At 40.8% G+C, this 23,030-nt stretch overlaps 1 protein-coding gene across 3 annotated transcripts in view; it reads left to right on the top strand.

The window, feature by feature from the left end:
• tmem68 (transmembrane protein 68) overlaps positions 1–23,030 on the top strand; it is a 36,756-nt gene that overhangs the window by 525 nt on the left and 13,201 nt on the right. The window contains exons 2-6 of one of the 3 annotated variants that reach the window (XM_067604775.1): positions 266–429; positions 1,863–2,036; positions 2,424–2,523; positions 4,657–4,824; positions 21,856–22,049. In XM_067604775.1, coding sequence (XP_067460876.1) covers positions 370–429; positions 1,863–2,036; positions 2,424–2,523; positions 4,657–4,824; positions 21,856–22,049 — 696 coding nt within the window. In that variant the 5' untranslated portion in view covers positions 266–369. Of the gene's footprint in view, positions 1–265; positions 430–1,862; positions 2,037–2,423; positions 2,524–2,679; positions 2,700–4,501; positions 4,560–4,656; positions 4,825–21,855; positions 22,050–23,030 lie in introns of those variants that run through there. The other 2 variants (XM_067604776.1, XM_067604777.1) reach the window with 2 other exon arrangements.

The raw sequence follows: 23,030 nt of genomic DNA, 5'->3' as shown, positions 1-23,030 counted from the left end.
TTATCACATTTTGCGGTGGTTTCCTCATAGCCAGGTTGTGAGGTTAATCCAAACATTAAAGTAGGCGCCGTCATTTGATTCTGTGCTGGATGTCGTAACTCGTGATAGGCTATATGTTCCTAAACCTTACCCACTGCTTATTACGAAAGGCAATTTGTCCTGCAAAATTGTCAAACCCCTCACATGTACTTGTGTTACCCTAACACGGACAACTGTTCTTTTGTTAGTTGGTGATGGTTTCCTCTCCTCTCCCTTCGCTTACCAGCATGTAGCAGCAGATGATCCTTGCCCCTGAGGCTGTCTGACTGACTGACTCTGTCATCAGCTGGTTGAACAACAGCTTCTGTGACTGACACACAGCAGAACAAGATGTCAGACACTGGGAACCAGTCCTGCCTGATGGGAGCAGAGGATGCTGTCTCCTTCCTTGTATGAACCTTGTTCGTTTACTTCTGATATTTCACAGCTTGATAGCCATTCAATCTCTCTGTAAATATATTTGACTGTGTTTATGCAGTGCTTTTGTTCGATTACTTTGAATGAAACTGTTGTTTGTTTGATCATGGGATGTGACTACAGTTAACTTGTGTGGCAGCTGTATTTCCTTGGTAGAATGGGCTGGTTACTTAGTGCAGGGTTGTCGATATCCACATGTTGAAGTGTTAGAAAAATCAATGAATCATATAATTTATTAAACAGAAACACCAAACAATCTGGTTGCAGTTTCTCCAAAGTGAAGAAAGTGAGGATTTGCTGCCTTTCTTTAGAGGACATCTACTTCTCTGCAAAATTATTTTGGGCATTTTATAGACTAAACAATTCAGAAAATCATCAGATGATTGAAAACAATGGTTTGTTGCAGCTCTCAGTGTAATTGTACAATAATGTCCCTTGTTTGATGTATCATCAATAATTAAAAAAAAAAAAAACCCTCAAAATATATGATCATTTCAAAATGTCATAGTTTCTGTTCTTTGTATGATAGTGAAATGGTATGGAGCTGATTTGCAACTGATTAGTCACTATATGTTGACTTTGTCAATAATGTACTACAGAAAACTTGAAATGATCCAATTACAGTTCTGCAGAGATCTCGTGAGACAGTGGCTGTCTCGCGACAGCGGCTGTTTCACAACCCACAACACCAACAACATTATCCTCATGTCTGATTTGGTTCATGGAACACAATACTGTACAATACCTGTATAATTAATTGGCTATCAGCACCTCACAAAACTAATCGCTAGACTGTTATATGACATGTATTTTTCATGTTGTAGCATCTGTTGTTACAGCAGCTCTTTCATATTGTGCATTTCTGTCAAGTTCTACCCCTCTATTGACTCTCTGTCTTTTTGCCTGTCAGTCTTCTTGTGTGTCTGTGTGTGTGTATGTGTGAAGGCTCACACAACCCTCACATATCTCCTTGCCCCTAGAGGAAATACAGATCTACTGTACCTCTGTGTACTGTCTGTTTTAGTGTGCCTGCTTAAAGGGCCAGTTCACCCAAATCACAACACCCATAGATATATATTTTTTCATTTAACACTAATGCTACCTTTGGTTTTGTGCAACAGATCTCAGTTTCATGTGCTAAGGTTTTCAGATATCCACCTCTGAAACTTATCTTGACAGTCCAATAAAATGGGGGTGAATAGAATTTTGATTGCGCTGCTCAAATAAAATGTGTGCATAGGACTTACCCTCACAGCAGGTGGTGCTGTATGAAAAGTCAGGGAATCACTAAAGTCTGTAGAATTAATCCTCAAGGGAACATGAAGCTATTCAACAGTTGAGATATTTCAGACTTGAGGTGGAGAATCTCACTATTGACATATTGACCTGTCTGTCTTGGTCCACAGGTGTGTGTGTTTCATGCGTGGGAGGAATGGGCTGGCCTTGGTCAAGTGGAGGACTACCTGAGTGTTTTGGAGTACCTGCTGTGGGTCTTCACCCCTCTGGCCATTGTCTTTATCTTGCCCTTCCTAATTGTCATCCTCCTTTACCTCTCTATACTCTTCCTTCATGTCTACAAGGTACGCAAAAACTCGGTCCATCATCTGCACTATGTGAAGAGTGAACTGGAGTTCATGTCATGTACCAAATTTTGCCACCAGCCAATCAATCTGTAATAGCTTATGAACACTAAATTCTACAGGTGGACCAGAAAGTACCAAACCAGCCACCTCAAGATGCAAGAGTTTCACTTACAATATCTAACAATTTAATGTTAAAAAATAGGTTGATAATTTGCTCCTGCAATCCTGACCAGATCTGTTATTTGACAGTCATGTTGCAGTCGTACAGGAGAATTAGGAGTTATGGTCAAAACTATGGAAATAAGACTCAGATTGTTAAAAAATCTTTCACTGTTGCTACTAGTCACTCCAAACTGTATCTCTCCTCATGTTTTCTTCTAACAGAGGAAGAATCAGCTGAGGGAAGCTTACTGCAACAACCTGTGGGATGGAGCAAGGAAGACCCTAGCTACTCTGTGGGATGGACATGGAGCTATATGGCATGGTAAGACACCATTGGCTTGTTTTACTGATGATTTGTGGCACCTTTTTAGATGCTGCCCTATCAGATAGCATTTATACAACTGTTAATGACATCTATCTATCTATTAAAGGAAGGAATCTCTGTCTGCCTGTATGTATGTCCTTTGCCGTTCATCCGATCGACTCCATGCTTGGCGGGTATATGGCTGGGGACCCAAGGGAGAGCAGTGTCGAATTTGGTACAATTTGGACACGTGATATGTTTAATATTAATAAACTTTGAATAAATTAGTGATCAGCGAGATGCTCGCTCTGTGCAGGGGCAGGGTGGAGCTTCAGGGCTCTGCCGACTGACTCCAGCATGTCAGGGAGAGACCAGAGATGAGGCATGACACGAGTCAGAGGAAAGTGCTCTAAAAAGAGAAAAGGAGACAGTTAAAACAGAGTTTTTAATCAAGAATGGACACTCTTACCTCGTGTCTACACTCAAAGTGTACTGTTAGCTGCACGTTAAGCAGATCAGCAGAGAGTGACTACACAGTAGGCATTTAGGCATATGGTTGAGCGTAGGTCACCCGCATTTTGGAAGCGCTCAGACCCCAGTACACAATGACTGTAATTACATGCGTAAAACAAAGGAAATACGTTCCACAGGCAGTTCAAAACCAGTTTCTCTCATATGTTCCGAGACCGTGGAGATTGTGAAGCGCCACTACAGACAAAGCACAAATTTTTGGAGCAAACATACCCACTTGAATCCGAACTGAAGGCACAGAAAATAGTAACGGTCTAGGAGCCCAGTATGAGCGATCCATTTATTTTAGGATGTACATTATTTTATTTTTAAATGCAGCCCTTAATTTAGGCTACTTGAAATGAGAAAGAACATTTATTTATTATTACAGTACTTATTATTTATAACATCTGTGTATAATTGAACCTTAATTTCTTTTAGGTTGTTGGTGTATATACTCATTCAAAACTCACATCAACTGTATTAATTTTTCTATGTGTTGAAGTAGGGCAGGAGGCCAAGCTATTGGCCCGTTCTAAACAGGCACGTTTTGAACGGGCGCTGCACTAGTGTTTAAGATTCCGGAAGAAATTTCAGTCCCAAAGACGCTCAGTATACAGTACCAGTCAAAAGTTTGGACACACCTACTAATTCGAGGGTTGTTCTTATTTTTCTATCTTTTACTATTTTCTGCATTGTAGAACAATACTAAAGACATCAAAACAATAAAATAACACATATGAAATGTAGTAAACAAACAAGTGTTAAACAAGCCAAAATGTTACATGTTTTCGATTCCTCAAAGTAGCCAATGTTTGCTTTGATAACAGCTTTGCACTTGCCATTCTCTGAACCAGCTTCATGAGGTTGTCACCTGGAAGTCTTTTCCAACAGTCTTGAAGGAGTTCCCACATATGTTGAGCACTTGTTGGATGCTTTTCCTACACCCTGCAGTCCAACTTATCCCAAACAATCTCAGTTGGTTAAGGTTGAGTGATTGTGGAGGCGAGGTCATATGATGCAGCACTCCATCACTCTCCTTGGTCAAATAGCCCTTACATAGCCTGGAGGATGGTCCAACTAAGCACAAACAAGATGAGATGGCGTGTCTGTGTAGAATGTTGTGGTAGCCATGCTGGTTAAGTGGTTAAGTGTGCCTTGAAATCTGAATAAATCACCAACAGTGTCACCAGCAAAGCCATCTCCATACCATCACATCTCCTCCACCATGCAGAGCTCTTCAAATTTTCCAAAATTAACTTTTGACAAGGCACTCCTGTTAATTGAAAACCATTCCAGGTGATGACCTCATGAACCTGGTTGAGATATTGCCAAAAGTTTGCAAAGTTGTCATTTGTTCAACACTTTTTTTTGTTTACTACATGATTCCATATGTGTTATTTTACAGTTTTGATGTCTTCAGCATTGTTCTACAATGTAGAAAATAGTAAAAAAAAAATAAGAAAACCCCCTTTTTTTTTTACAGACATTCATGTTCCCTTTGTGATTCCATGACATTTCAAACAACACCATCCTCTGTGAGGGTTAGTCCTATGCAAATCTAATGTTTCATTTGAACAGCACAAAAAGGGTTTTAATGGAGTAACATGTATGCTTTGTATACTTTGACCCGTGTTCCAGGTTATGAGATCTATGGGATGGAGAAGATCCCCGACAAAGGACCAGCGCTGATAGTGTACTATCATGGAGCCATTCCTATTGACTACTACTACTTCCTGGCCAATGTTATCATCCAGAAAGGACGGACCTGCCATTCTGTAGCTGACCATTTCCTCTTCAAGATCCCAGGTACTCATACAGTTTCACACATGCACACACAAATGCATACTATAATGAGCTGGCAAAGTACAGGTTTGGCGGTACAATTGTCCAGCTCAACATCCCCTTGCTGGCCATCGGGGCACTTAAAATTACATCCCATTGTGTCATATGTGTGCATGCCTTCCATAGACTGTAAAAAATATGAACATAGCCACCGTGACGTCACCCACTGATTTCTGAAGAGCGGTCTTGAAGCTCAAAGTGAGAGGCTCTGGCTGTTGCCATCTTGACGGTGCCTGACTCTGCCTCACTCCCGGCTAATTCAAAAGGGGCAAAGAGGTGGAGCTGAGGCAGGCTGGTTGCTGAAACAAGCCACCTAGCGGCCAGTGTCCTGTCACTCAAAGCAGCCACATTCTTAATTATGCATAACTTTACGGCTTAATAAAATTTGAACGGTTGAGTTATAAAAAAATTCACCCCGCCGTACAGTTGTCATGAAAGGGGAAATTAGCTATAGAGATCAAAACTGTTGTTTGTACCAGGCTGTAAACATGTTTACTTCTGCTGTAAAGTTGGGCATTTTAACATGGTGGTTGATGGGGATTGACTGGCTTTTGGAGCCAGCCTCAAGTGGCCATTCAAGGAACTGCAGTTTTTGGCACTGCCGCATTGGCTTCATTTTTCAGACCCGGAGGTTGCCGCATGGTGCCTTCCTTGTAAACAGGAGTCGGAGGACATGAGACGTGCCGGCGAAATAGCTCCACAAACTGAAAGAATAATCATCACACAGAAACTATTATGTTTTTACTGACTGTGAAATGAACTCTTAATCACAGAAACTGACTATTGTATACAATGTTTCCCACAGGTTTACTTGTGGTGGTGGGTGGTGTGTGACGGGCGGGTTCAGTAGCCTAATAAATTAGTCAAAAGAAGGTTTATGAATAACTCTATTTATTGCTATCTGAAATTATCTAATTTTGTTGCCTAACAGCCTATTATCTGACACTTTCATTGATATAAAAGTTTGCATCCTACCTTCGGCTCTCTTCATCTTCTTGGCGCTTAGGGCTGGGAATTTTTGGGAATCTCACAATTTGATTCTGATTCAGAATCGATTCTTGATTCAAAATCAATTCTCTGTTCAATGAAAAGAGTCTCTTGCTCCAGTATACTGGGTGCCAAGCCTTGCACTGAAATACAACATGAAACATAACTGGCAATTAAGATAAATGGTCTGCAGCCTTTTTATTTTAAAGTTAACTGCATTAATGAATCAATTAATTAACTTGAAAGCATCTTACAGTCTCCTGCCTATATTAGAATAACAAAATGAGGGGGAGGTGGAGTCAGGTGTGGACTTTACCACTAAGCAAGTAGGCAACTGCCTGGGGCCCCCAGCTAAAAGCTATAGATTTATTATTATGTTTAGATATGAAAAACATTATGTTACTATTTTAACTCATTGTATATCAAATTAACTTACAGAGGCTCCCAAAGCACTTAAAAAATATGCAACTGTATACTTCTTCTTCAGAGGAAAACATTTTACTACATTTACCTTTTACAGATAAATGTTACTGGTTATGTTGCAGATTCAGATTTTACTAACGAAATATAACAAATAAAATGTGATGCATTATTATTCATTAAACTATCCAGCATTATACAAGATTAAAAGCTTCACCTTGAACACAACTTAAGTATATGTAAGTACATTGTGCTAATAATACCGCTGTTTGACTTTTAAGTAAAAATTTGAATGCTGACTTTTACCGTGCGGTATTAATAATTTTTCTTCAGAAAAAAGTTTTGAGTACTTCTTCTACCACTGCCAATACTAACAGTTAGAGAGAGGGTGAAAATAAAGACAGTTTGCCCACAGCCCCCAAATCACTAAATCCGCCCCTGGGCAGAGGCTCTGCTGTATTATTATTAACGTCATGTCTCCAGCAGTGGAGAGCAGCCTCTCTGTTGCACCATTAGCTTCAGGGAAAGACATCACTGTTCCGCTCAACTAATGTTAGTCTCTGAGTGATGGCATAGAAGGTATTCACAATATACTTCACGCTGGACTCGCAAAGGTAATTATTTAGTCATTAAATCAAAATACGTTTGCTACCGTTACTTTTTTTGAAAATGAACTACAAGATAACTCTAGCGTTTAGACTGTTCAGGTGCTGCACTATGGGGTGTGAAAGCTGACAGCATTTTGCTAACTAAGCAGCCAATCATGTTGATTGTCACTTACCTTGCCATGGACTGACACCGTGACCAATGATGTAGAGGAGAAGCATGACACTCTCATCATCTGCCCTCTCATCAGAGGATGGGTGTGAGAAGCTACGGGAGAAGCTACATGTTGTCTGCAGTAACTTAATTTTGCCAGTTATCACCAAACAACCCAGCAATGTTCTAGCTAAATGGTTGCTTTGGTTAGAGCAAGCTAGCCTCCATGTCAATATAGTTTTGTTAGACTAATAGAAATAATGTTACAGCTCTATGGCCTGCCAACAGTGAGTCCTTCATTAACAGGCTACATTACAGCCCTATGGTTTGCTAACAGTGGGTCATTTATTAACAGGCTTAGTTAATAGTAAAGACTGAGGATAGAGGTACATTGACAGCAGAGTTCACAATACATTTGTATGCCATGCTAGCTTACATGGAAAGGGGACATATAGGCTAAGGCTATAGCTCTGAATTGTCAAGCTTTTACCAAAAAATAGTTATGATCAAATGAAATTGGGCTTATTGGAACCACAAGTCTCACCTTTTACAACTATGCCCAGTTTGTTTGTATTTTAGGGCAAAAACTATGCGGTTTTGTATAGAGATGTGATTTTCATAACTCAGAGTTTCCCCCTAATATTTCTAAATAATGTGTTCCTTAACAGTAGGAACTGCATAAATTGGGTTTGGCTGTGAAGTTGATAAACTTGTGAATCCAAAGGCCCTAATTTGCATTTATGTGTGATGTGAGTAGTCATAGCACAACAGCCTCACAAAACTTTACACCCAGAAACTAACTTGGGACATTCACAGTGTATAGTTTGTCTAGGCACATTGAAAGTGATTTTCTGAGTCGTTATTTGTCACAGCCATATATTTGAATGCTCATTGAAATCAAGTTCCAAAATTGTTAGAAAATGGATGAATGAAAGGCCGTAATTAGTATTTATCACAGCTAAACCTAAATGTATAAAAGCACAACAGATGAAACTCTGCCGATTTTTTGACAACTGCTGCTAAATTTCTCAAAATATGTTATCAGTAAATTGTATGACACTTAAAGTATGTACAAGTGATGTCACTATACTAGAATTACCGCTGAATTTCCACTACTCTCAATACTTGTTGATACCATGGCAAAAACAGAAATCCTATTCACACTCCTTTTATTTAAAAATGTTTTATAAACATTAACAGTTGAACAGAAACTTTGTGTGTTTCATTATTTAAACATACAGGTTGCATTAAAATAACAGTTACATTGGCCTGTAGCCTTTGAGTTAAAAATTAGAGGAACTGTATGAAATATCATGTCGTAACAAATATGTGATTATGTGCTCTCATTTTGTGTTGTTGTGCGTATAGCTGGTTTCACTGGAATTCTGATGCTAGGGGATAGATTGACATCACCAGCTAGAAGTCAAATCTACTTACACCATTGCATTTAAATCCTATAAAATTCTGACCAAAGCTATGGTATAACGTCATGTATACAATACTAATATAAGTAATAAACAATATCATATTAGACTCTAATGTTTCTTTGGTATGAAGAAAAACAGACAGTCAAGGTTTAGGCCATCATTAAAATCTTAATACACATTAATCAGAAACAAACTAATCTTGAACATAAAGTAAACAACAACTAAACAACAACTAAACATAAGCAATCAATACAACTATATCAAACAAGTCATGCCTCCAATAGGAGGCAAAAGAAAAAACACGTTTTTATGTGGAGAGGACCTTTAAGAGATATAGTAGTCTGATTGGCAGAAGGCAGTGCAGGAGTGAGATAGAGAGAGTGTTAGCAGGTGGTTGATGGGGGGAAGGGGGTGCATTAGGCTACCCCCCACGTCAGGGACTGAATGATCCCTCAAGTCCTAAAGTGACAGAAGTCCTCATAGTCATGACCTAGGGGGAGCTTCAAAGTAATGGTGCTGGTGTTTGCTTCTGGGAACATCTGCCTGATGCTGTACAGGTCATCATGGAGAAACCTGATTGTTGGAATCTCTCTAAAACCAAAAGCTGATATGGCGGATGCCCTGGGAGCAAACACCAGCACATCCTCCAAGATAAAATCAATGAGGTCCATACATATATACAATTATCTACATCCAGGCCAGGCTGAGTGATGAAGTTTCTAGACCCACAAAATGTCATGGCATTAATAGAGGTTACAAATACATATATGTCAACAAACAACATTAATGCCCCACTCTAGCACACTACTTTACCATAAATGAAAATCAATCAATCAATCAATCAATCAATTTTTATTTATATAGCGCCAAATCACAACAAAAGTCATCTCAGGGCACTTTTCACATAGAGCAGGTCAAGACTGTACTCTTTAATTTACAGAGACCCAACAATTCCCCCATGAGCAAGCACTTGGCGACAGCGGTAAGGAAAAACTCCCCTTTAATGGGTAGAAACCTCAAGCAGAACCTGGCTCTTGGTGGGCGGTCATCTGCTTTGACCGGTTGGGTTGAGAGAGAGAAAGAAAGAGGGGAAGGGGGGTTTCCTGCGAGATGAGAAAGCACAAAAAAACTCCAGGGAAGAAGCAAAGTTAGTGACATGCATTGGTGTTACATGAATGCATACAGATGGAGAGGAGGAGGAGGAGAGAGGAGCTCAGTGCATCATGGGAAGTCCCCCAGCAGTCTAGGCCTATAGCAGCATAACTAAGGGCTGATCCAAGGTGAGCCTGGTCGGCCCTAACTCTAAGCTTTATCAAAAAGGAAAGTTTGAAGCCTACTCTTAAACATAGAGAGGGTGTCTGCGCTCCGAACCGAATCTGGAAGATGGTTCCACAGGAGAGGAGCCTGATAGCTGAAGGCTCTGCCTCCAATTCTACTTTTAAAGACTGTAGGAACCACCAGTAAGCCTGCATTCTGGGAGTGCAGTGTTCTAGTGGGATAATACGGTACTATGAGCTCTTCAAGATATGATGGTGCCTGACCATTAAGGGCTTTGTAAGTTAGGAGAAGGATTTTAAATTCTATTCTAGATTTTACAGGAAGCCAATGTAGCGAAGCTAAAATGGGAGAAATGTGATATCTTTTTCTAGTTTTAGTCAGTACACATACAGCTGCATTCTGGACCAGCTGGAGAGTCTTTAGAAACTTGTTAGAGCAGCCTGATAATAAGGAATTGCAATAATCCAGCCTAGAAGTAACAAATGCGTGGACTAGTTTTTCTGCATCTTTTTGGGACAGGATGTGCTTGATTTTTGTGATATTACGTAAGTGAAAAAAGGCAGTCCTTGAGATTTGAAAGGACATATCCTGATCAAAGATAACTCCCAGATTCCTTATGGTGGTGCTGGAGGCCAGGGTAATGCCATCCAGAGTAGCTATATCATTAGATAATGTTTTTCTAAGGTGTTTAGGGCCAAGCACAATAACTTCAGTTTTATCTGAGTTTAGTAGTAGAAAATTGCAGGTCATCCAGGTCTTTATGTCCTTAAGGCATGCTTGGAGTTTGTTTAACTGATTGGTTTATTATGAGTTGGTTTATTATTGGTTTATTATTAATTTATGGAGTGTTTCCTAATAATATTACCTAAAGGAAGCATATACAAGGTGAATAGAATTGGTCCAAGTACAGAAACTTGTGGAACTCCATGTCTAACTTTTGCCTTCATGGAGGATTCATCATTAACATGTACAAACTGAAATCGGTCTGATAAATAGGACTTAAACCAGCTTAATGCAGTTCCTTTAATGCCAATTAAATGTTCCAGTCTCTGCAAAAGGATTTGATGGTCAATTGTGTCGAATGCGGCACTAAGATCTAACAGGACAAGTATAGAGACAAATCCTTTGTCCGATGCAGTAAGGAGGTCATTTGTGACTTTCACCAGTGCTGTCTCTGTGCTATGATGCGCTCTAAATCCTGACTGAAAATCCTCAAATAAACTATTGTTATGTAGAAAGTCACATAACTGATTAGAGACTGCTTTCTCAAGGATCTTAGAGAGAAATGGAAGGTTAGATGTAGGTCTATAATTGGCTAAAATGCCTGAATCAAGAGTAGGCTTCTTAAGAAGAGGTTTAATTACAGCTACTTTAAGGGACTGTGGTACATAGCCTGTTAGTAAAGACAGATTGATCATATCTAGTAAAGAAGTGCTGACTAAGAGTAAGGCTTCCTTAAGCAACCTAGTTGGGCTGAGGTCTAAGAGACAGGTTGATGGTTTAGCTGAACAAATCATTGGAGTTAGTTCAGAAAAGTTGACTGGAGAAAAACAGTCCAAATGTATGTCAGGGTTTACAGCTGTTTCTAAGGTACCTGTGTTTTCAGGAAAAACAGTGCCTGTTGAAGTGGTTAATTTTGTCTCTAATAGTTAGAATTTTATCATTAAAGAAGCTCATAAAGTCATTACTACTGAGAGCTATAGGAATACATGGATCAATAGAGTTATTATTCTTTGTCAGCCTGGCCAAAGTGCTGAAAAGGAACCTAGGGCTGTTTTTATTCTCTTCTATTAATGCTGAGTAATAGGCGGCTCTGGCATTACAGAGGGCCTTCCTATATGTTTTAAGACTATCTTGCCAGACTAAGCGAGATTCTTCCACTTTGGTGGAACGCCAAATCCTTTCCAATTTTCGCGATGTTTGCTTTAATTTGCAGGTTTGGGAGTTATACCATGGAGCTAACCTCTTATGTTTTATTATCTTCCTTTTTAAGGGGGCGATGGAGTCGAGTGTTATTCGTAATGAGCCTGCAGCACTGTCAACAAGATTATCAATTTGAGAGGGACTAAAGTTAACATAAGAGTCCTCTGTAGTATTGAGACATGGCATTGAATTCAGCACTGATGGAATTGCTTCCTTAAATTTATCTACAACACTATCAGATAGACATCTAGTGAGGACATTTTTGTCTAATGGTGTGTAATCCAGTAAAAGAATTCAAAAGTTATTAAAAATGATCTGATAAAATAGGATTTTGTGGAAAAATTATTAAATGTTCAATTTCAATCCCATAAATCAGAACAAGGTCTAGGGTGTGGTTAAGACAGTGAGTGGGATTATTTACACACTGAGAGAAGCCAATTGAGTCTAATAATGAGATTAATGCAGTACTGAGACTATCATTATCGACGTCCACATGAATATTAAAATCACCTACTAGAATTACTTTATCTGTACTAAGGACTAAGTTTGATAAAAACTCTGAGAATTCAGATAGGAATTCAGAGTATGGGCCAGGAGGACGGTACACTATAACAAGTAGAACCGGCTGTAAAGTTTTCCAGGTTGGCTGAGAGAGACTAAGAACAAGGCTTTCAAATGAGTTATAATTAAATTTAAGTCTAGGGTTGATGATTAGGCTTGAGTTGAAAATGGCTGCAACTCCTCCTTGGCCAGTGTCACGAGGAATGTGTGTATTAATATGACTGGGGGGAGTGGATTCATTTAGGCTGACATATTCTTCATGACACAGCCAGGTTTCAGTACGACAAAGTAAATCAATATGATGATCTGAGATTAAATCGTTTACTAATACAGCTTTAGATGTCGCCGTGACATTGCCTGTATTCTCCATCAACACAATCAAAATTAATAGATTTTTTCATCAGGCGCTGGGGAACGTAGACACATCAGTTCTCCTCTCAGTTAGCTAAGTAATCCGGTTCTATGTCAGCTTTCACACCCCATACTGCACTGTCCTTGCAGTTGAGTTTCACCTTTTTCGTTCCGTCAACATCACATTATTAACTAACAAAAAATCGATTTTTGACATTTGTGAATCTATTCAGAATCGTATGAGATAAGAATCGAGATGCTTATGTGGGCTGAAGGTCCACTGGTCTGTGTACATCACGGAATGACAATTGCGCGTTTGGGATTTTATCAACCTGGACGTATCTTAATCTACCTGGGCGGGCAGCCCAAGTACAGCCTATGTATGGGAAACACTGTTATATTGTTTGGTTTATTGAAAAACAGTTCCTCTTCTCCTGGGCTAATACATTTTCTATTAATTGAAAAGCAAAGTTGATTGTTTTGATTTTTTTTTTTCATACTCTATTTTAAGGTTTTATGAGCCATTTAATTTACATTTAAGGTGTACATCCTTTGTGTTGGCTGATTTTATTTTTTGTTTGTGTGACTCAAAGACTTTTGTCAGGATATCTCCTGGCTGGCACACCATAAAATAGAAATAATAGTTACACAAAAAAGCCAACACATAAAAAATTGGCACCTTAGATGGGACCCTCACATAAAAAATTGACTGCCTGAGATGAAAAAAGAAAAATAAGGACCACGTGGGCTAAAATGGCCGCCAGCTGGGATCTGGACAACTTTGTGGAAGGATCCTGCAAGGACCAAACCTTAAGCAGGGAAACTAGTGATAAAGGCATGACTTATTCTTTGTTGGAAACAGAGCTTTGTGGAGAATCCATGCTTCTTCATAAAAGGAAGAACAAATTGAAATCCCACATAACCAACCTTTGGAAAATGAGGAAATCTATGGGTTGGTATCTGCTGAGCACAAGCGCCACAAGGAGGAGCTAAAGAGCTGTTTGTAAAAAAGACCAGAGAAGATTGGAACAGTGCGTATTGCACAACTTAATGAACTGGAGGACAAGATGGATTAACAATTTTAATACACCCATAATGGTAAATTGACTGTACTTGTATAACATCTTTCCTCCTGAGCCACATGAGCCCCTGAATCAATGCCCTACTACTGTAAACTGGCGCCTAAAACAATATCATGTCCTAGTAAAGGACCTCAAATCTGTCCTCACCCCAATGGCATCTGCCATACAACATCTGGAGGAGGAAGTGACACTGTGCAGTCAACACCAATGCATTGTCAGCGGAAATGTCAAGCCCCATCGCTTGTCAACACATCTGCACAGACCCTCTCTGTCAGTCATCAACCATTCAGTCAAGATGCTCAGACTCAATAACAAAGACTGCAGTCCACCATGTACCCTGGTGTTCCTGAGGAGGAGCTCATCTGCTGAGTTCACTCTGAAATTCACAATGAGGCCAGGACTATATATCATGGAATAAGCCCAATCAAAACTCACTCTCCAATGTTTGGAAGAATGGAGGACAAGATCCCTTACTATTCTGGGAAAAATGTGAGGATTTTCTGGCTTTACATCCACTTACTGATGTTGAACTTATTGCCACTATCTGCCACGTGCTACATGGAACAGCCCGTGATTGGTGGGATGTTGCACGCCTAGAGATTACCACCTGGACAGAGTTTGAAAAAAAGATTTCAGTCTGCCTCTCTGTCAGAGGATTACCAGGATGAACTGGCAGAGAGAGTCAGTACCCGTATACAAGGGGAAGATGAGAGTATATGGGATTTTGTGTATATATAAACTTAGCACAAAAAGTAAGGAAATTTGTGTTTGGTAGATTATTTCTTTGTTGTAACCATGCATCTTGGCAATAAATACTGGTGGAAAGCCTGTTTATTTCCCTTTTAAATGGTGCCACATTTGTAAGGAACATGCATTTGTGGGATGAGCAGCAGAGCTGAGTATGTCCCACAGCAGAGTGTGACCAGGCTGGTGACCAGCATGAGGAGGAGGTGCCAGGCTGTTGTGGCTGTGTATGGTTCTTCCACACGCTGCGGAGGCTCCTGATTGTTAAGTGAGTAAATTGTTAAATTGCCATGTCTTGTTTCTTCAAACTTCAATCATCCAATCCACCAAACACCAAACAAGAGTCAATGGCAGAATAAGCTGTTTGGCATTGGCAGAGAAGATTTGGCATATATTTCATGGGCGCAACCCACATACTCAGCTCTGCTACTCATCCCACAAATGCATGATCCTTACAAATGTGGCACCATTTAAAAGGGAAATAAACAGGCTTTCCAAAGGTATGAGATTTATTGCCAAGAAGCATTGTTACAACAAAGAAATAATCTACCAAACACACATTTCCTTACTTTTTGTGCTAAGTTTATATATATACACACATATATACCTCATCAATCTCTAGTCCCTTATGACCTTAACACAAGGACAACTGATCTAAGAATGACTATCATAACTAAGCTGGACAGCCAGCACCTCTGTAGCCGATTACCAAGGCTAAGTGACAAAGTACCCTCTGAAAGTCTGCTAGAGGATGTGAATGCACATGAGCCACAAAGAACATTACCCTCCATGGAGAAGGAGGCTGGAGGCCAAGATCAAGGCAACACGGAGAGAAGTTAGTCAACTCTCAGAGCTACAGAAAGGTGTGGGGACGAAAGGGATACCCAGGAAGTACAACAGGCTGTCTATACCTGAGGCACTGGAGACTGCCAAGCAAAGGCTCACAGCTCTGGCTACCCGCCTGAAGAGATACACAGAAGAAGCAGAAGCCAGGAGAATAAATAGGATGTTCTCCACTGAACCATCCAAAGTGTACTCTCAGTGGCAAGGTAATAACACAAGAACAGATCCTCCCAGGGCTGAGACTGAACAATACTGGAAGAGCATATGGGTGAAGGAGGCTTCACATAACACCAATGCTCAGTGGCTAGTGGATCTTAGAGCAGACCACAGCAATCTCCCAGAACAAGATCCAGTAACCATTGCGATGGCAGACATCCAAGAACAAGTGTCAGATATGAAGAGCTGGACAGCACCAGGCCTGGACATGATCCACACCTACTGGCTAAAGAAACTGACTGCACTCCATGAACGCCTGGCAGCACAAATGAACCAGCTGCTGATAGATGGGATGCACCCAGAGTGGTTAACCCAAGGGCGGACAGTCCTGATCATGAAGGACCCCCAGAAGGGCACAATCTCATCCAACTACCGGCCAATAACCTGCCTCTGTACAACATGGAAGCTCCTGTCAGGCATCATAGCGGCTAAGATGAATAGGCACATGGCCCAATACATGAGCAGGGCCCAGAAAGGAATTGGTAGTAATACCAGGGGTGCTAAGCACCAGCTACTGGTCGATAGAGCAGTCACCCAAGACTGCAAGACCAGGCAGACCAACCTGTGCACCGCCTGGATTGACTACAAGAAGGTCTATGACTCAATGCCACACACATGGATACTGGAATGCTTGGAAATGTACAACATCAACAGGACACTAAGAGCCTTCATCAAGAACTCAATGGGGCTGTGGAAAACGACTTTGGAGGCCAACTCAAAGCCAATTGCACAAGTTACCATCAAGTGCGACATAAACCAAGGTGATGCACTATCCCAGCTGCTGTTCTGCATAGGCCTGAACCCCCTCAGCCAGATCATCTCAAAGAGCAGCTACGGGTACTGATTCCGAAGTGGAACAACCATCAGTCACCTCCTCTACATGGATGACATCAAGCTGTTTGCCAGGAATGAGCAAGACATCGACTCACTGATCCACCTCACCAGGATCTACAGCAACGACATCGGAATGTCATTCGGACTAGATAAGTGTGGTCGGATGGTATCGAAGAGAGGGAAGGTGATCAGGACCGAGGGGGTTGAGCTACCAGAAGGCAGCATTGCAGATGTTCAGGACAGCTACAAATACCTTGGCATCCCGCAGGCAAATGGGAACCTTGAGGAGGCCGCAAGGAAGTCAGCCACAGCTAAATACCTACATAGAGTAAGGCAGGTCCTGAAAAGTCGGCTGAATGGGAAGAACAAGATACGGGCCATCAAGATGTACGCCCTGCCAGTCATCAGATACCCCACTGGTATAATAAGCTGGCCAAAGGAGGAGATAGAGGCCACTGGGGCAGCTGTGGCTCAGGAGGTAGAGCGGGTCGTCCACTAATCGGAAGATCGGTGGTTCGATTCCCGGCTCCTCCAGTCCACATGCCGATGTGTCCTTGGGCAAGACACTTAACCCCAAAATTGCTCCTGATGGCTGTGCCATCAGTGTATGAATGTGTGTGAATGGTTAGCTTTCTCTGATGGGCAGGTTGGGACTGCATGGTAGCCCCTGTACCCATTCAGTGTATGAATGTGTGTGAATGGGTGAATGTGATTCGTAGTGTAAAAAGCGCTTTGAGTGGTCGGAAGACTAGAAAGGCGCTATACAAGTACAGTCCATTTACCATTCACTGATATCAAGACAAGAAAGCTCCTCACAATGCATGGAGGGTTTCATCCCAAGTCCAGCACCCTGAGACTGTACACTAAGCGGAATGAGGGAGGCTGAGGACTGGTGAGTGTCAGAGCCACTGTCCAGGACAAAACAACCAACATCCAGGAATACATCAGGAAGATGGCCCCCAAAGATGAACTGCTAAGTGAATACCTCAGGCAGCAGAAACCCGATGATGCAGAGGAGGAGGAACCATCATGGAGGGACAAGCCCCTACACGGCATGTACCACCGACAGATAGAAGAAGTGGCTGATATCAAGAAATCCTACCAGTGGCTGGAAAAGGCTGGACTGAAGGACAGCACAGAAGCACTAATCATGGCAGCACAAGAACAGGCACTCAGTACAAAATCAATAGAGGCGGGGATCTACCACACCAGACAGGACCCCAGGTGCAGGCTGTGCAAAGATGCTCCTGAGACAGTTCAGCACATCATGGCAGAGTGTAAGGTGCAGGCACGAACAGCGTACATGGAACGCCGTAACCAAGTGGCTGGCATAGTGTACAGGAAAATCTGCACTGAGTATGGGTTGGAGGTCCCAAGGTCAAAATGGAAGACACCTCCTAAGGTGGTTGAGAATGACCAAACCAAGATCCTGCAGGACTTCCAGATCCAGACTGACAAGCTGGTGATGGCTAACCAACCGGACATCGTGTTGATCGACAAACAACAGAAGAAGGCAGTGGTGATAGACGTAGCAATCCCAAGCGACAGTAACATCAAGAAGAAGGAACACGAGAAGATCGAAAAATACCAAGGGCTGAAAGAGGAGCTAGAAAGGATGTGGGGAGTAAAGGCAACAGTGGTGCCAGTGGTAATTGGAGCACTGGGGGCTGTGACCCACAAACTGGGAGAGTGGCTCCAGCAGATTCTGGGTACAACATCTGAGGTCTCTGTCCAGAAGAGCGCAGTCCTCGGAACAGCTAAGATACTGCGCAGAACCCTCAAACTCCCAGGCCTCTGGTAGAGGACCCGGGCTTGAGGAAGACACACCACCACCCCCCCATGGAAGGGGGGTGAGAAGGAGATTTTTTTTTTATATATATATACATAAATAGATCTCTATGCAAAAGATGGAATCCAAAGATCACTGAGCAGGAAGTTGTCGAGTTGACCTTGAAAAACATCAATGTTAAACTGGCTAGTCAGCTAAGGGGCAGCAGTATAACTGCTGTGGAGGCATTGGTTCATCTTGGGCAACAGTTAGAAAATGACAGAGAAAACTAACATCAGTGAATTTGTTCATTCACTGCTGGAATGGATGCTGTCATCCACTCTGCTCATCTGGATGAGGCTGGGAAGAAATAATTGTGTAATCAACTTGAACTGACCACTGATGTCTGCACAGAAGAAGTTGGTTGAACAAATATATTGTACCCTAAAATTCTGCTATACCATGACATGCCAATCACGCAAAAACCATACCGCTGTTCACCTGCAAAACTCCAGGAAATGAAAAGACACATTGAGGAAATGTTGGCAGATCAAATCATTACAACTTCTATGTCACTGTATGCTGCTCCAGTGGTGCTAGTTCCTGAAAAGAACAACCCTAGGTCATGGTGCTGTTTGGATTTCAGGAAGCTGAATGCTACAACCCCTATGCCTGATGCCTATTCCATTCCAAATATTTGAGAAATTTTGGAATCACTGGCTGGATCCTCTGTCTTTACTATCATTGACCCCAACAGTGATTACTAGCAGGTGCCAATAGATGAAAATAGCAAGGAAAAAACTGCCTTCATTTGTCCAGGTGGTTTGTTCCAGTGTCAAGTGATGCCTTTTGGTTTGAAAGATGCCCCTGCTATGTTTCAAAGACTTATGGAGCTGGTTTTGGGAGATCTTCTGGGAAAGATTCGCATGGTCTACTTGGATAATATCATCATACATTAATCTTCACTTGAGCAGAATTACTATGATCTGGAAGCTGTTTTGGACAAGCTGTGGAAGACGGGCCTGACCATCAATATGAAGAAATGACAATTCTTCAGAACTTCTTTCAAGTTCCTTGGCCATGTGGTTTCCGTTGCTGGTGTACAAGTGGATGAGGAAAAGAGTCAAGCTGTGCAGGCATTTCCTACACTAAGGAATATCAAAGAACTACAGAGATTACTGGGAATGGCTGGCTGGCACCCCATAATATAAAAATAAAATAATAGTTACACACAAAAGCCATCACAATACCCTAGCAATCACTATGAGTACAGCTGACCTCATTATACTGTATATGCAGTGTATGTTTTGCTTTACTTTTCATTTTGTTGTTTTTAATAGCTTTTGTCATACAAATTTGGATCAAGGTAAAACTAAAAAGTTAAAATTCTCACTCCAATTTTATTTCAATCTTACAGCCATAATGAAAACCCCAGTGTTTAGACTTAAATATTTTAAATTCTTAATTGTAAAACATTTTATGTTCTTAATACTGAAGGTACAGGAAAAAATCTTACTCCAACTAAATACAAAAACCCTTCATGTACTTGCATGTATATATATATAAAATGTATTGCATTTCTATGCAATACACTGATTAACCACACCACACATAACATAGAGGGGTGGGGGGAGGCATAACTGCAGTACCACATAAGTAAACATATTGTAATATTTAGTTGTTTTTAGTGTTTATCTGTATTGGTGATTATGGGGTCTACTTCACATGTAAGGCAAACTAAGTTTCAAAATCATCTCAGATACAGACAAAACAAAAGAAGAAGAAGAAAGAATGAAAAAAAACATGATGGAAAAGACAATACCACTTGGGGTATTATTATTATTACTGAGAACTTAATAATGTCATCATCAAGTTTCATGGAAGCGACATGAGGGTACCACAGTGAGGGTAACAATATGACTTTGTTACTGTCCTTTTTAAAGGTACTCCTCCTTTTGTGATTCAGTTCAATTCAAAATACTTTATTCGTCCAAGAGGAATTTGAGGCAAGTGAGTTTACAGACAAGCATACATACATAAAAACAATCTAAAAATATGAAAAATATAAATAAAATATGACAATGTTTGAAAGAGTTGAAACACACAAGGATTAATGGCAGTGGCCGGTCTGTAGCTGGCCAAAAATATCTAACACCACAAAGGCACATATTACGTCAGAAGTGTCAAAAGTGCAAGTGCATTTATCCATCTATACACGAGGTAAACTGACCATTTCTTGTACTGTGTCTGTTCACAAGTCTAATGGCTTCTGGAATAAAACCACACTTCCTTCTGTTTGTTTTACATACAGGTAATCTAAAATGCACTCCTGATGGCATTAGATTAACGAAGTCATAGGAAGATGTGTACCCCACACACACGGGGTCATTGATAATCTTATATGCCTTTTTGAGGACTTGTTCAGAATTAAGCTGTACTAGGGATCTTTGTGTTTAGCCAATAATTAATAGGCTTATTGATTGTAGGCTTTTGTCCTTCCACAAAAAAGAGGGGAACACCACAATCATATTATCTAACCAAGACTATGCAATATACAGAGGAGAAGAAGAAAATAGAAAAGTTATTCTGGCCCCATAAGGAGATAAGCAGGGCAGACCACCTCCTTAGGTCTTCTGTTATAGAATTTAGTAGAGACAGAGAATTCAAATCACACCCAAATATTTCATTCTCTCTGGATTCCAGATAAAAGGAAATGGACAAAGGTCAGTACTGTATGTACAACAATTTAATGGTATGGCTTCACTTTTGGGCCAATTTATTTTATAGCCTGAGAAACTGCTAAATGATTTAATCATTTCTAAGACTTTTGGTACAGAGTGTGATGGGGTGTTTGAAATTGTGATCACCTTTAATATCCTTGTCTCTTCGAATGGCGTATTCTAACAACTCTAAGGCTAAAATAAACTACAGTGGACATGAGGGACAATCTTGTCTTGTAGAACAATACATTTGAAAGGGAGTTGAGATCAGGCTGTTGCTTTTAATTTATGAAACACATTTATGATAACATGCTCTAATCCTTTATAAGCACCCTGGAACAAAACCATATCTGGAAAGTGGGTAAAACAAATATGGTCTGGTACAACAGTTACAGGTTTTATCCAGTGTGGTGTGTCATAGTGGAGGCCACAGAGTGCTAAGGAGCATTATACCAATTTAATCAGACCTGTTGGTGTGACATTGCCCTCTGTGCACATACTGTATGTGCTACTCACTCACCCTTTCTCTTCTGACTGGGAGTCCACCCTCACTGCACAGACAGTTTCACTGTCATTCATAAAAGCTTTATTTCATACAGAAACATGTTGTTGGTGCTGTCAGGTGGAATTGTGCAGTCAATCCCTGGCATCTTATTATCACCTCTATACATCACACAAGTTGAAAGCTTGAAAGCTCTGAATGGTCAGGGTACAACATGTTGTCTGCCATTAGTCTGCAATTTATGAATCTGTGATCTCCTAATCTGACACAGTGACCATCTCAGAAGACTTAATATCCTGTAGTCTGACCCTGGCATTAACCCTAAAAATCCTCTACAGTAAGTATATGACCGTGTATTTGGTGCTAACTTTCAGCACTTTTTGATACTGTTACTTTGTCATATGAAGAATTTTAGGTGGCACATTCAAATCCATGAAATACAGGTGGGTTTATGTATTTATGTAGGTAAATTGTTCCTCGCTTTTTTTAAGTACCAGCTTTATCTTATCTCTTCTCCCTTACCCTCTGCCCTTTTTTCTTTTATATCCTTACCTTCTCTCATTCTGTCCGGTTCCTCCAGGTTTCAAGTTACTGTTGGAGGTGTTCAGTGTGATCCATGGTCCTCAGGAGGAGTGTGTGCGGGCTCTGAGGAGTGGTCACCTGTTGGGGATTTCTCCAGGAGGAGTGCGGGAGGCTCTGTTCAGTGATGAGACCTACCCTCTCCTCTGGGGCAAACGCAAAGGCTTCGCACAGGTTGCCATTGACTCTCAAGTGGTGCGTTGTCGTTCCTGAAATCTACTGTCACTGTTTGTCAGTACTTTGTTAAAGTTTCGTCCCGGAGTGCATGTCACTGGAGGTTACATTCACATCATACATTTCATTTCCTGTTACATTACATCATAGTGTTTGCCAGTATAGTTGCAGATACTATACTTTGCCTTTTCCTGGTGGATTACTTTGTTAAGTTAACGCCAAATTCGACTGTTAACTTCGCGATCGTCACGATAAAAGATGAAAACAGATGCTAACTTTCCAGAGTTGTTAAATCCTGTCTGAGAATTACAAACCACTCTGCAGAGTTTTGGCATCTGATAAGCCTTTATATTCATTAATCTGTAGCTCCAATTCAACTTTCTGGATTGTATTTCATTGTCTCACTGGTACCTTAAAGGATAGGTTCAAACATTTTCAAAATAACACTCCAACAGATGACCAGATGAACACTGAAAGAGGTTTTCCTCACTGTAATCATTCTTCCTGTTCATACTGACCATTAGCAGCTCCCTTCATAATGTACTTACAATGTAAGTGATAGGGGCCAAAATCCACAGTCAGCGCAAAAATGTATTTAAAAGTTTATCAAAAGCTAATATGGAGCTTAAGCCATCCAAATGAATCAAATCAAGTAGATATCTTTCAACATTACACTCTTTTTAGTGCCAAAGTCCCTTTTTTTGTTACTATACTTCCACCACAGCTCAACGGGGAAACAATGTGAACTGTAAATGTGGCAGATATCCCCTTGATATGACTAACTCAGACTGCTCAAGCTTCATATAAGTTTCAGATAAACAAAATGACTGTGTGGACACACTGTGGATTTTTGCCTCCATCACTTACATTGAAAGCACATTTGAAGGGGATCTTTTAATAGCCAGTAAGAACAGGAGCAATGATTACTGCAAGGAAAACTTCTTTCACTGTTCATATGGACACCTGATTGTTGTTTTAAGACACACTTGAAAAATTATGAGC

Source organism: Thunnus thynnus, chromosome 12, assembly GCF_963924715.1.
Source record: "Thunnus thynnus chromosome 12, fThuThy2.1, whole genome shotgun sequence".
Taxonomy (NCBI): domain Eukaryota; kingdom Metazoa; phylum Chordata; class Actinopteri; order Scombriformes; family Scombridae; genus Thunnus; species Thunnus thynnus.
Note: the sequence above shows the minus strand (reverse complement) of the source record. Positions and strands in the feature narration are given on the sequence as shown.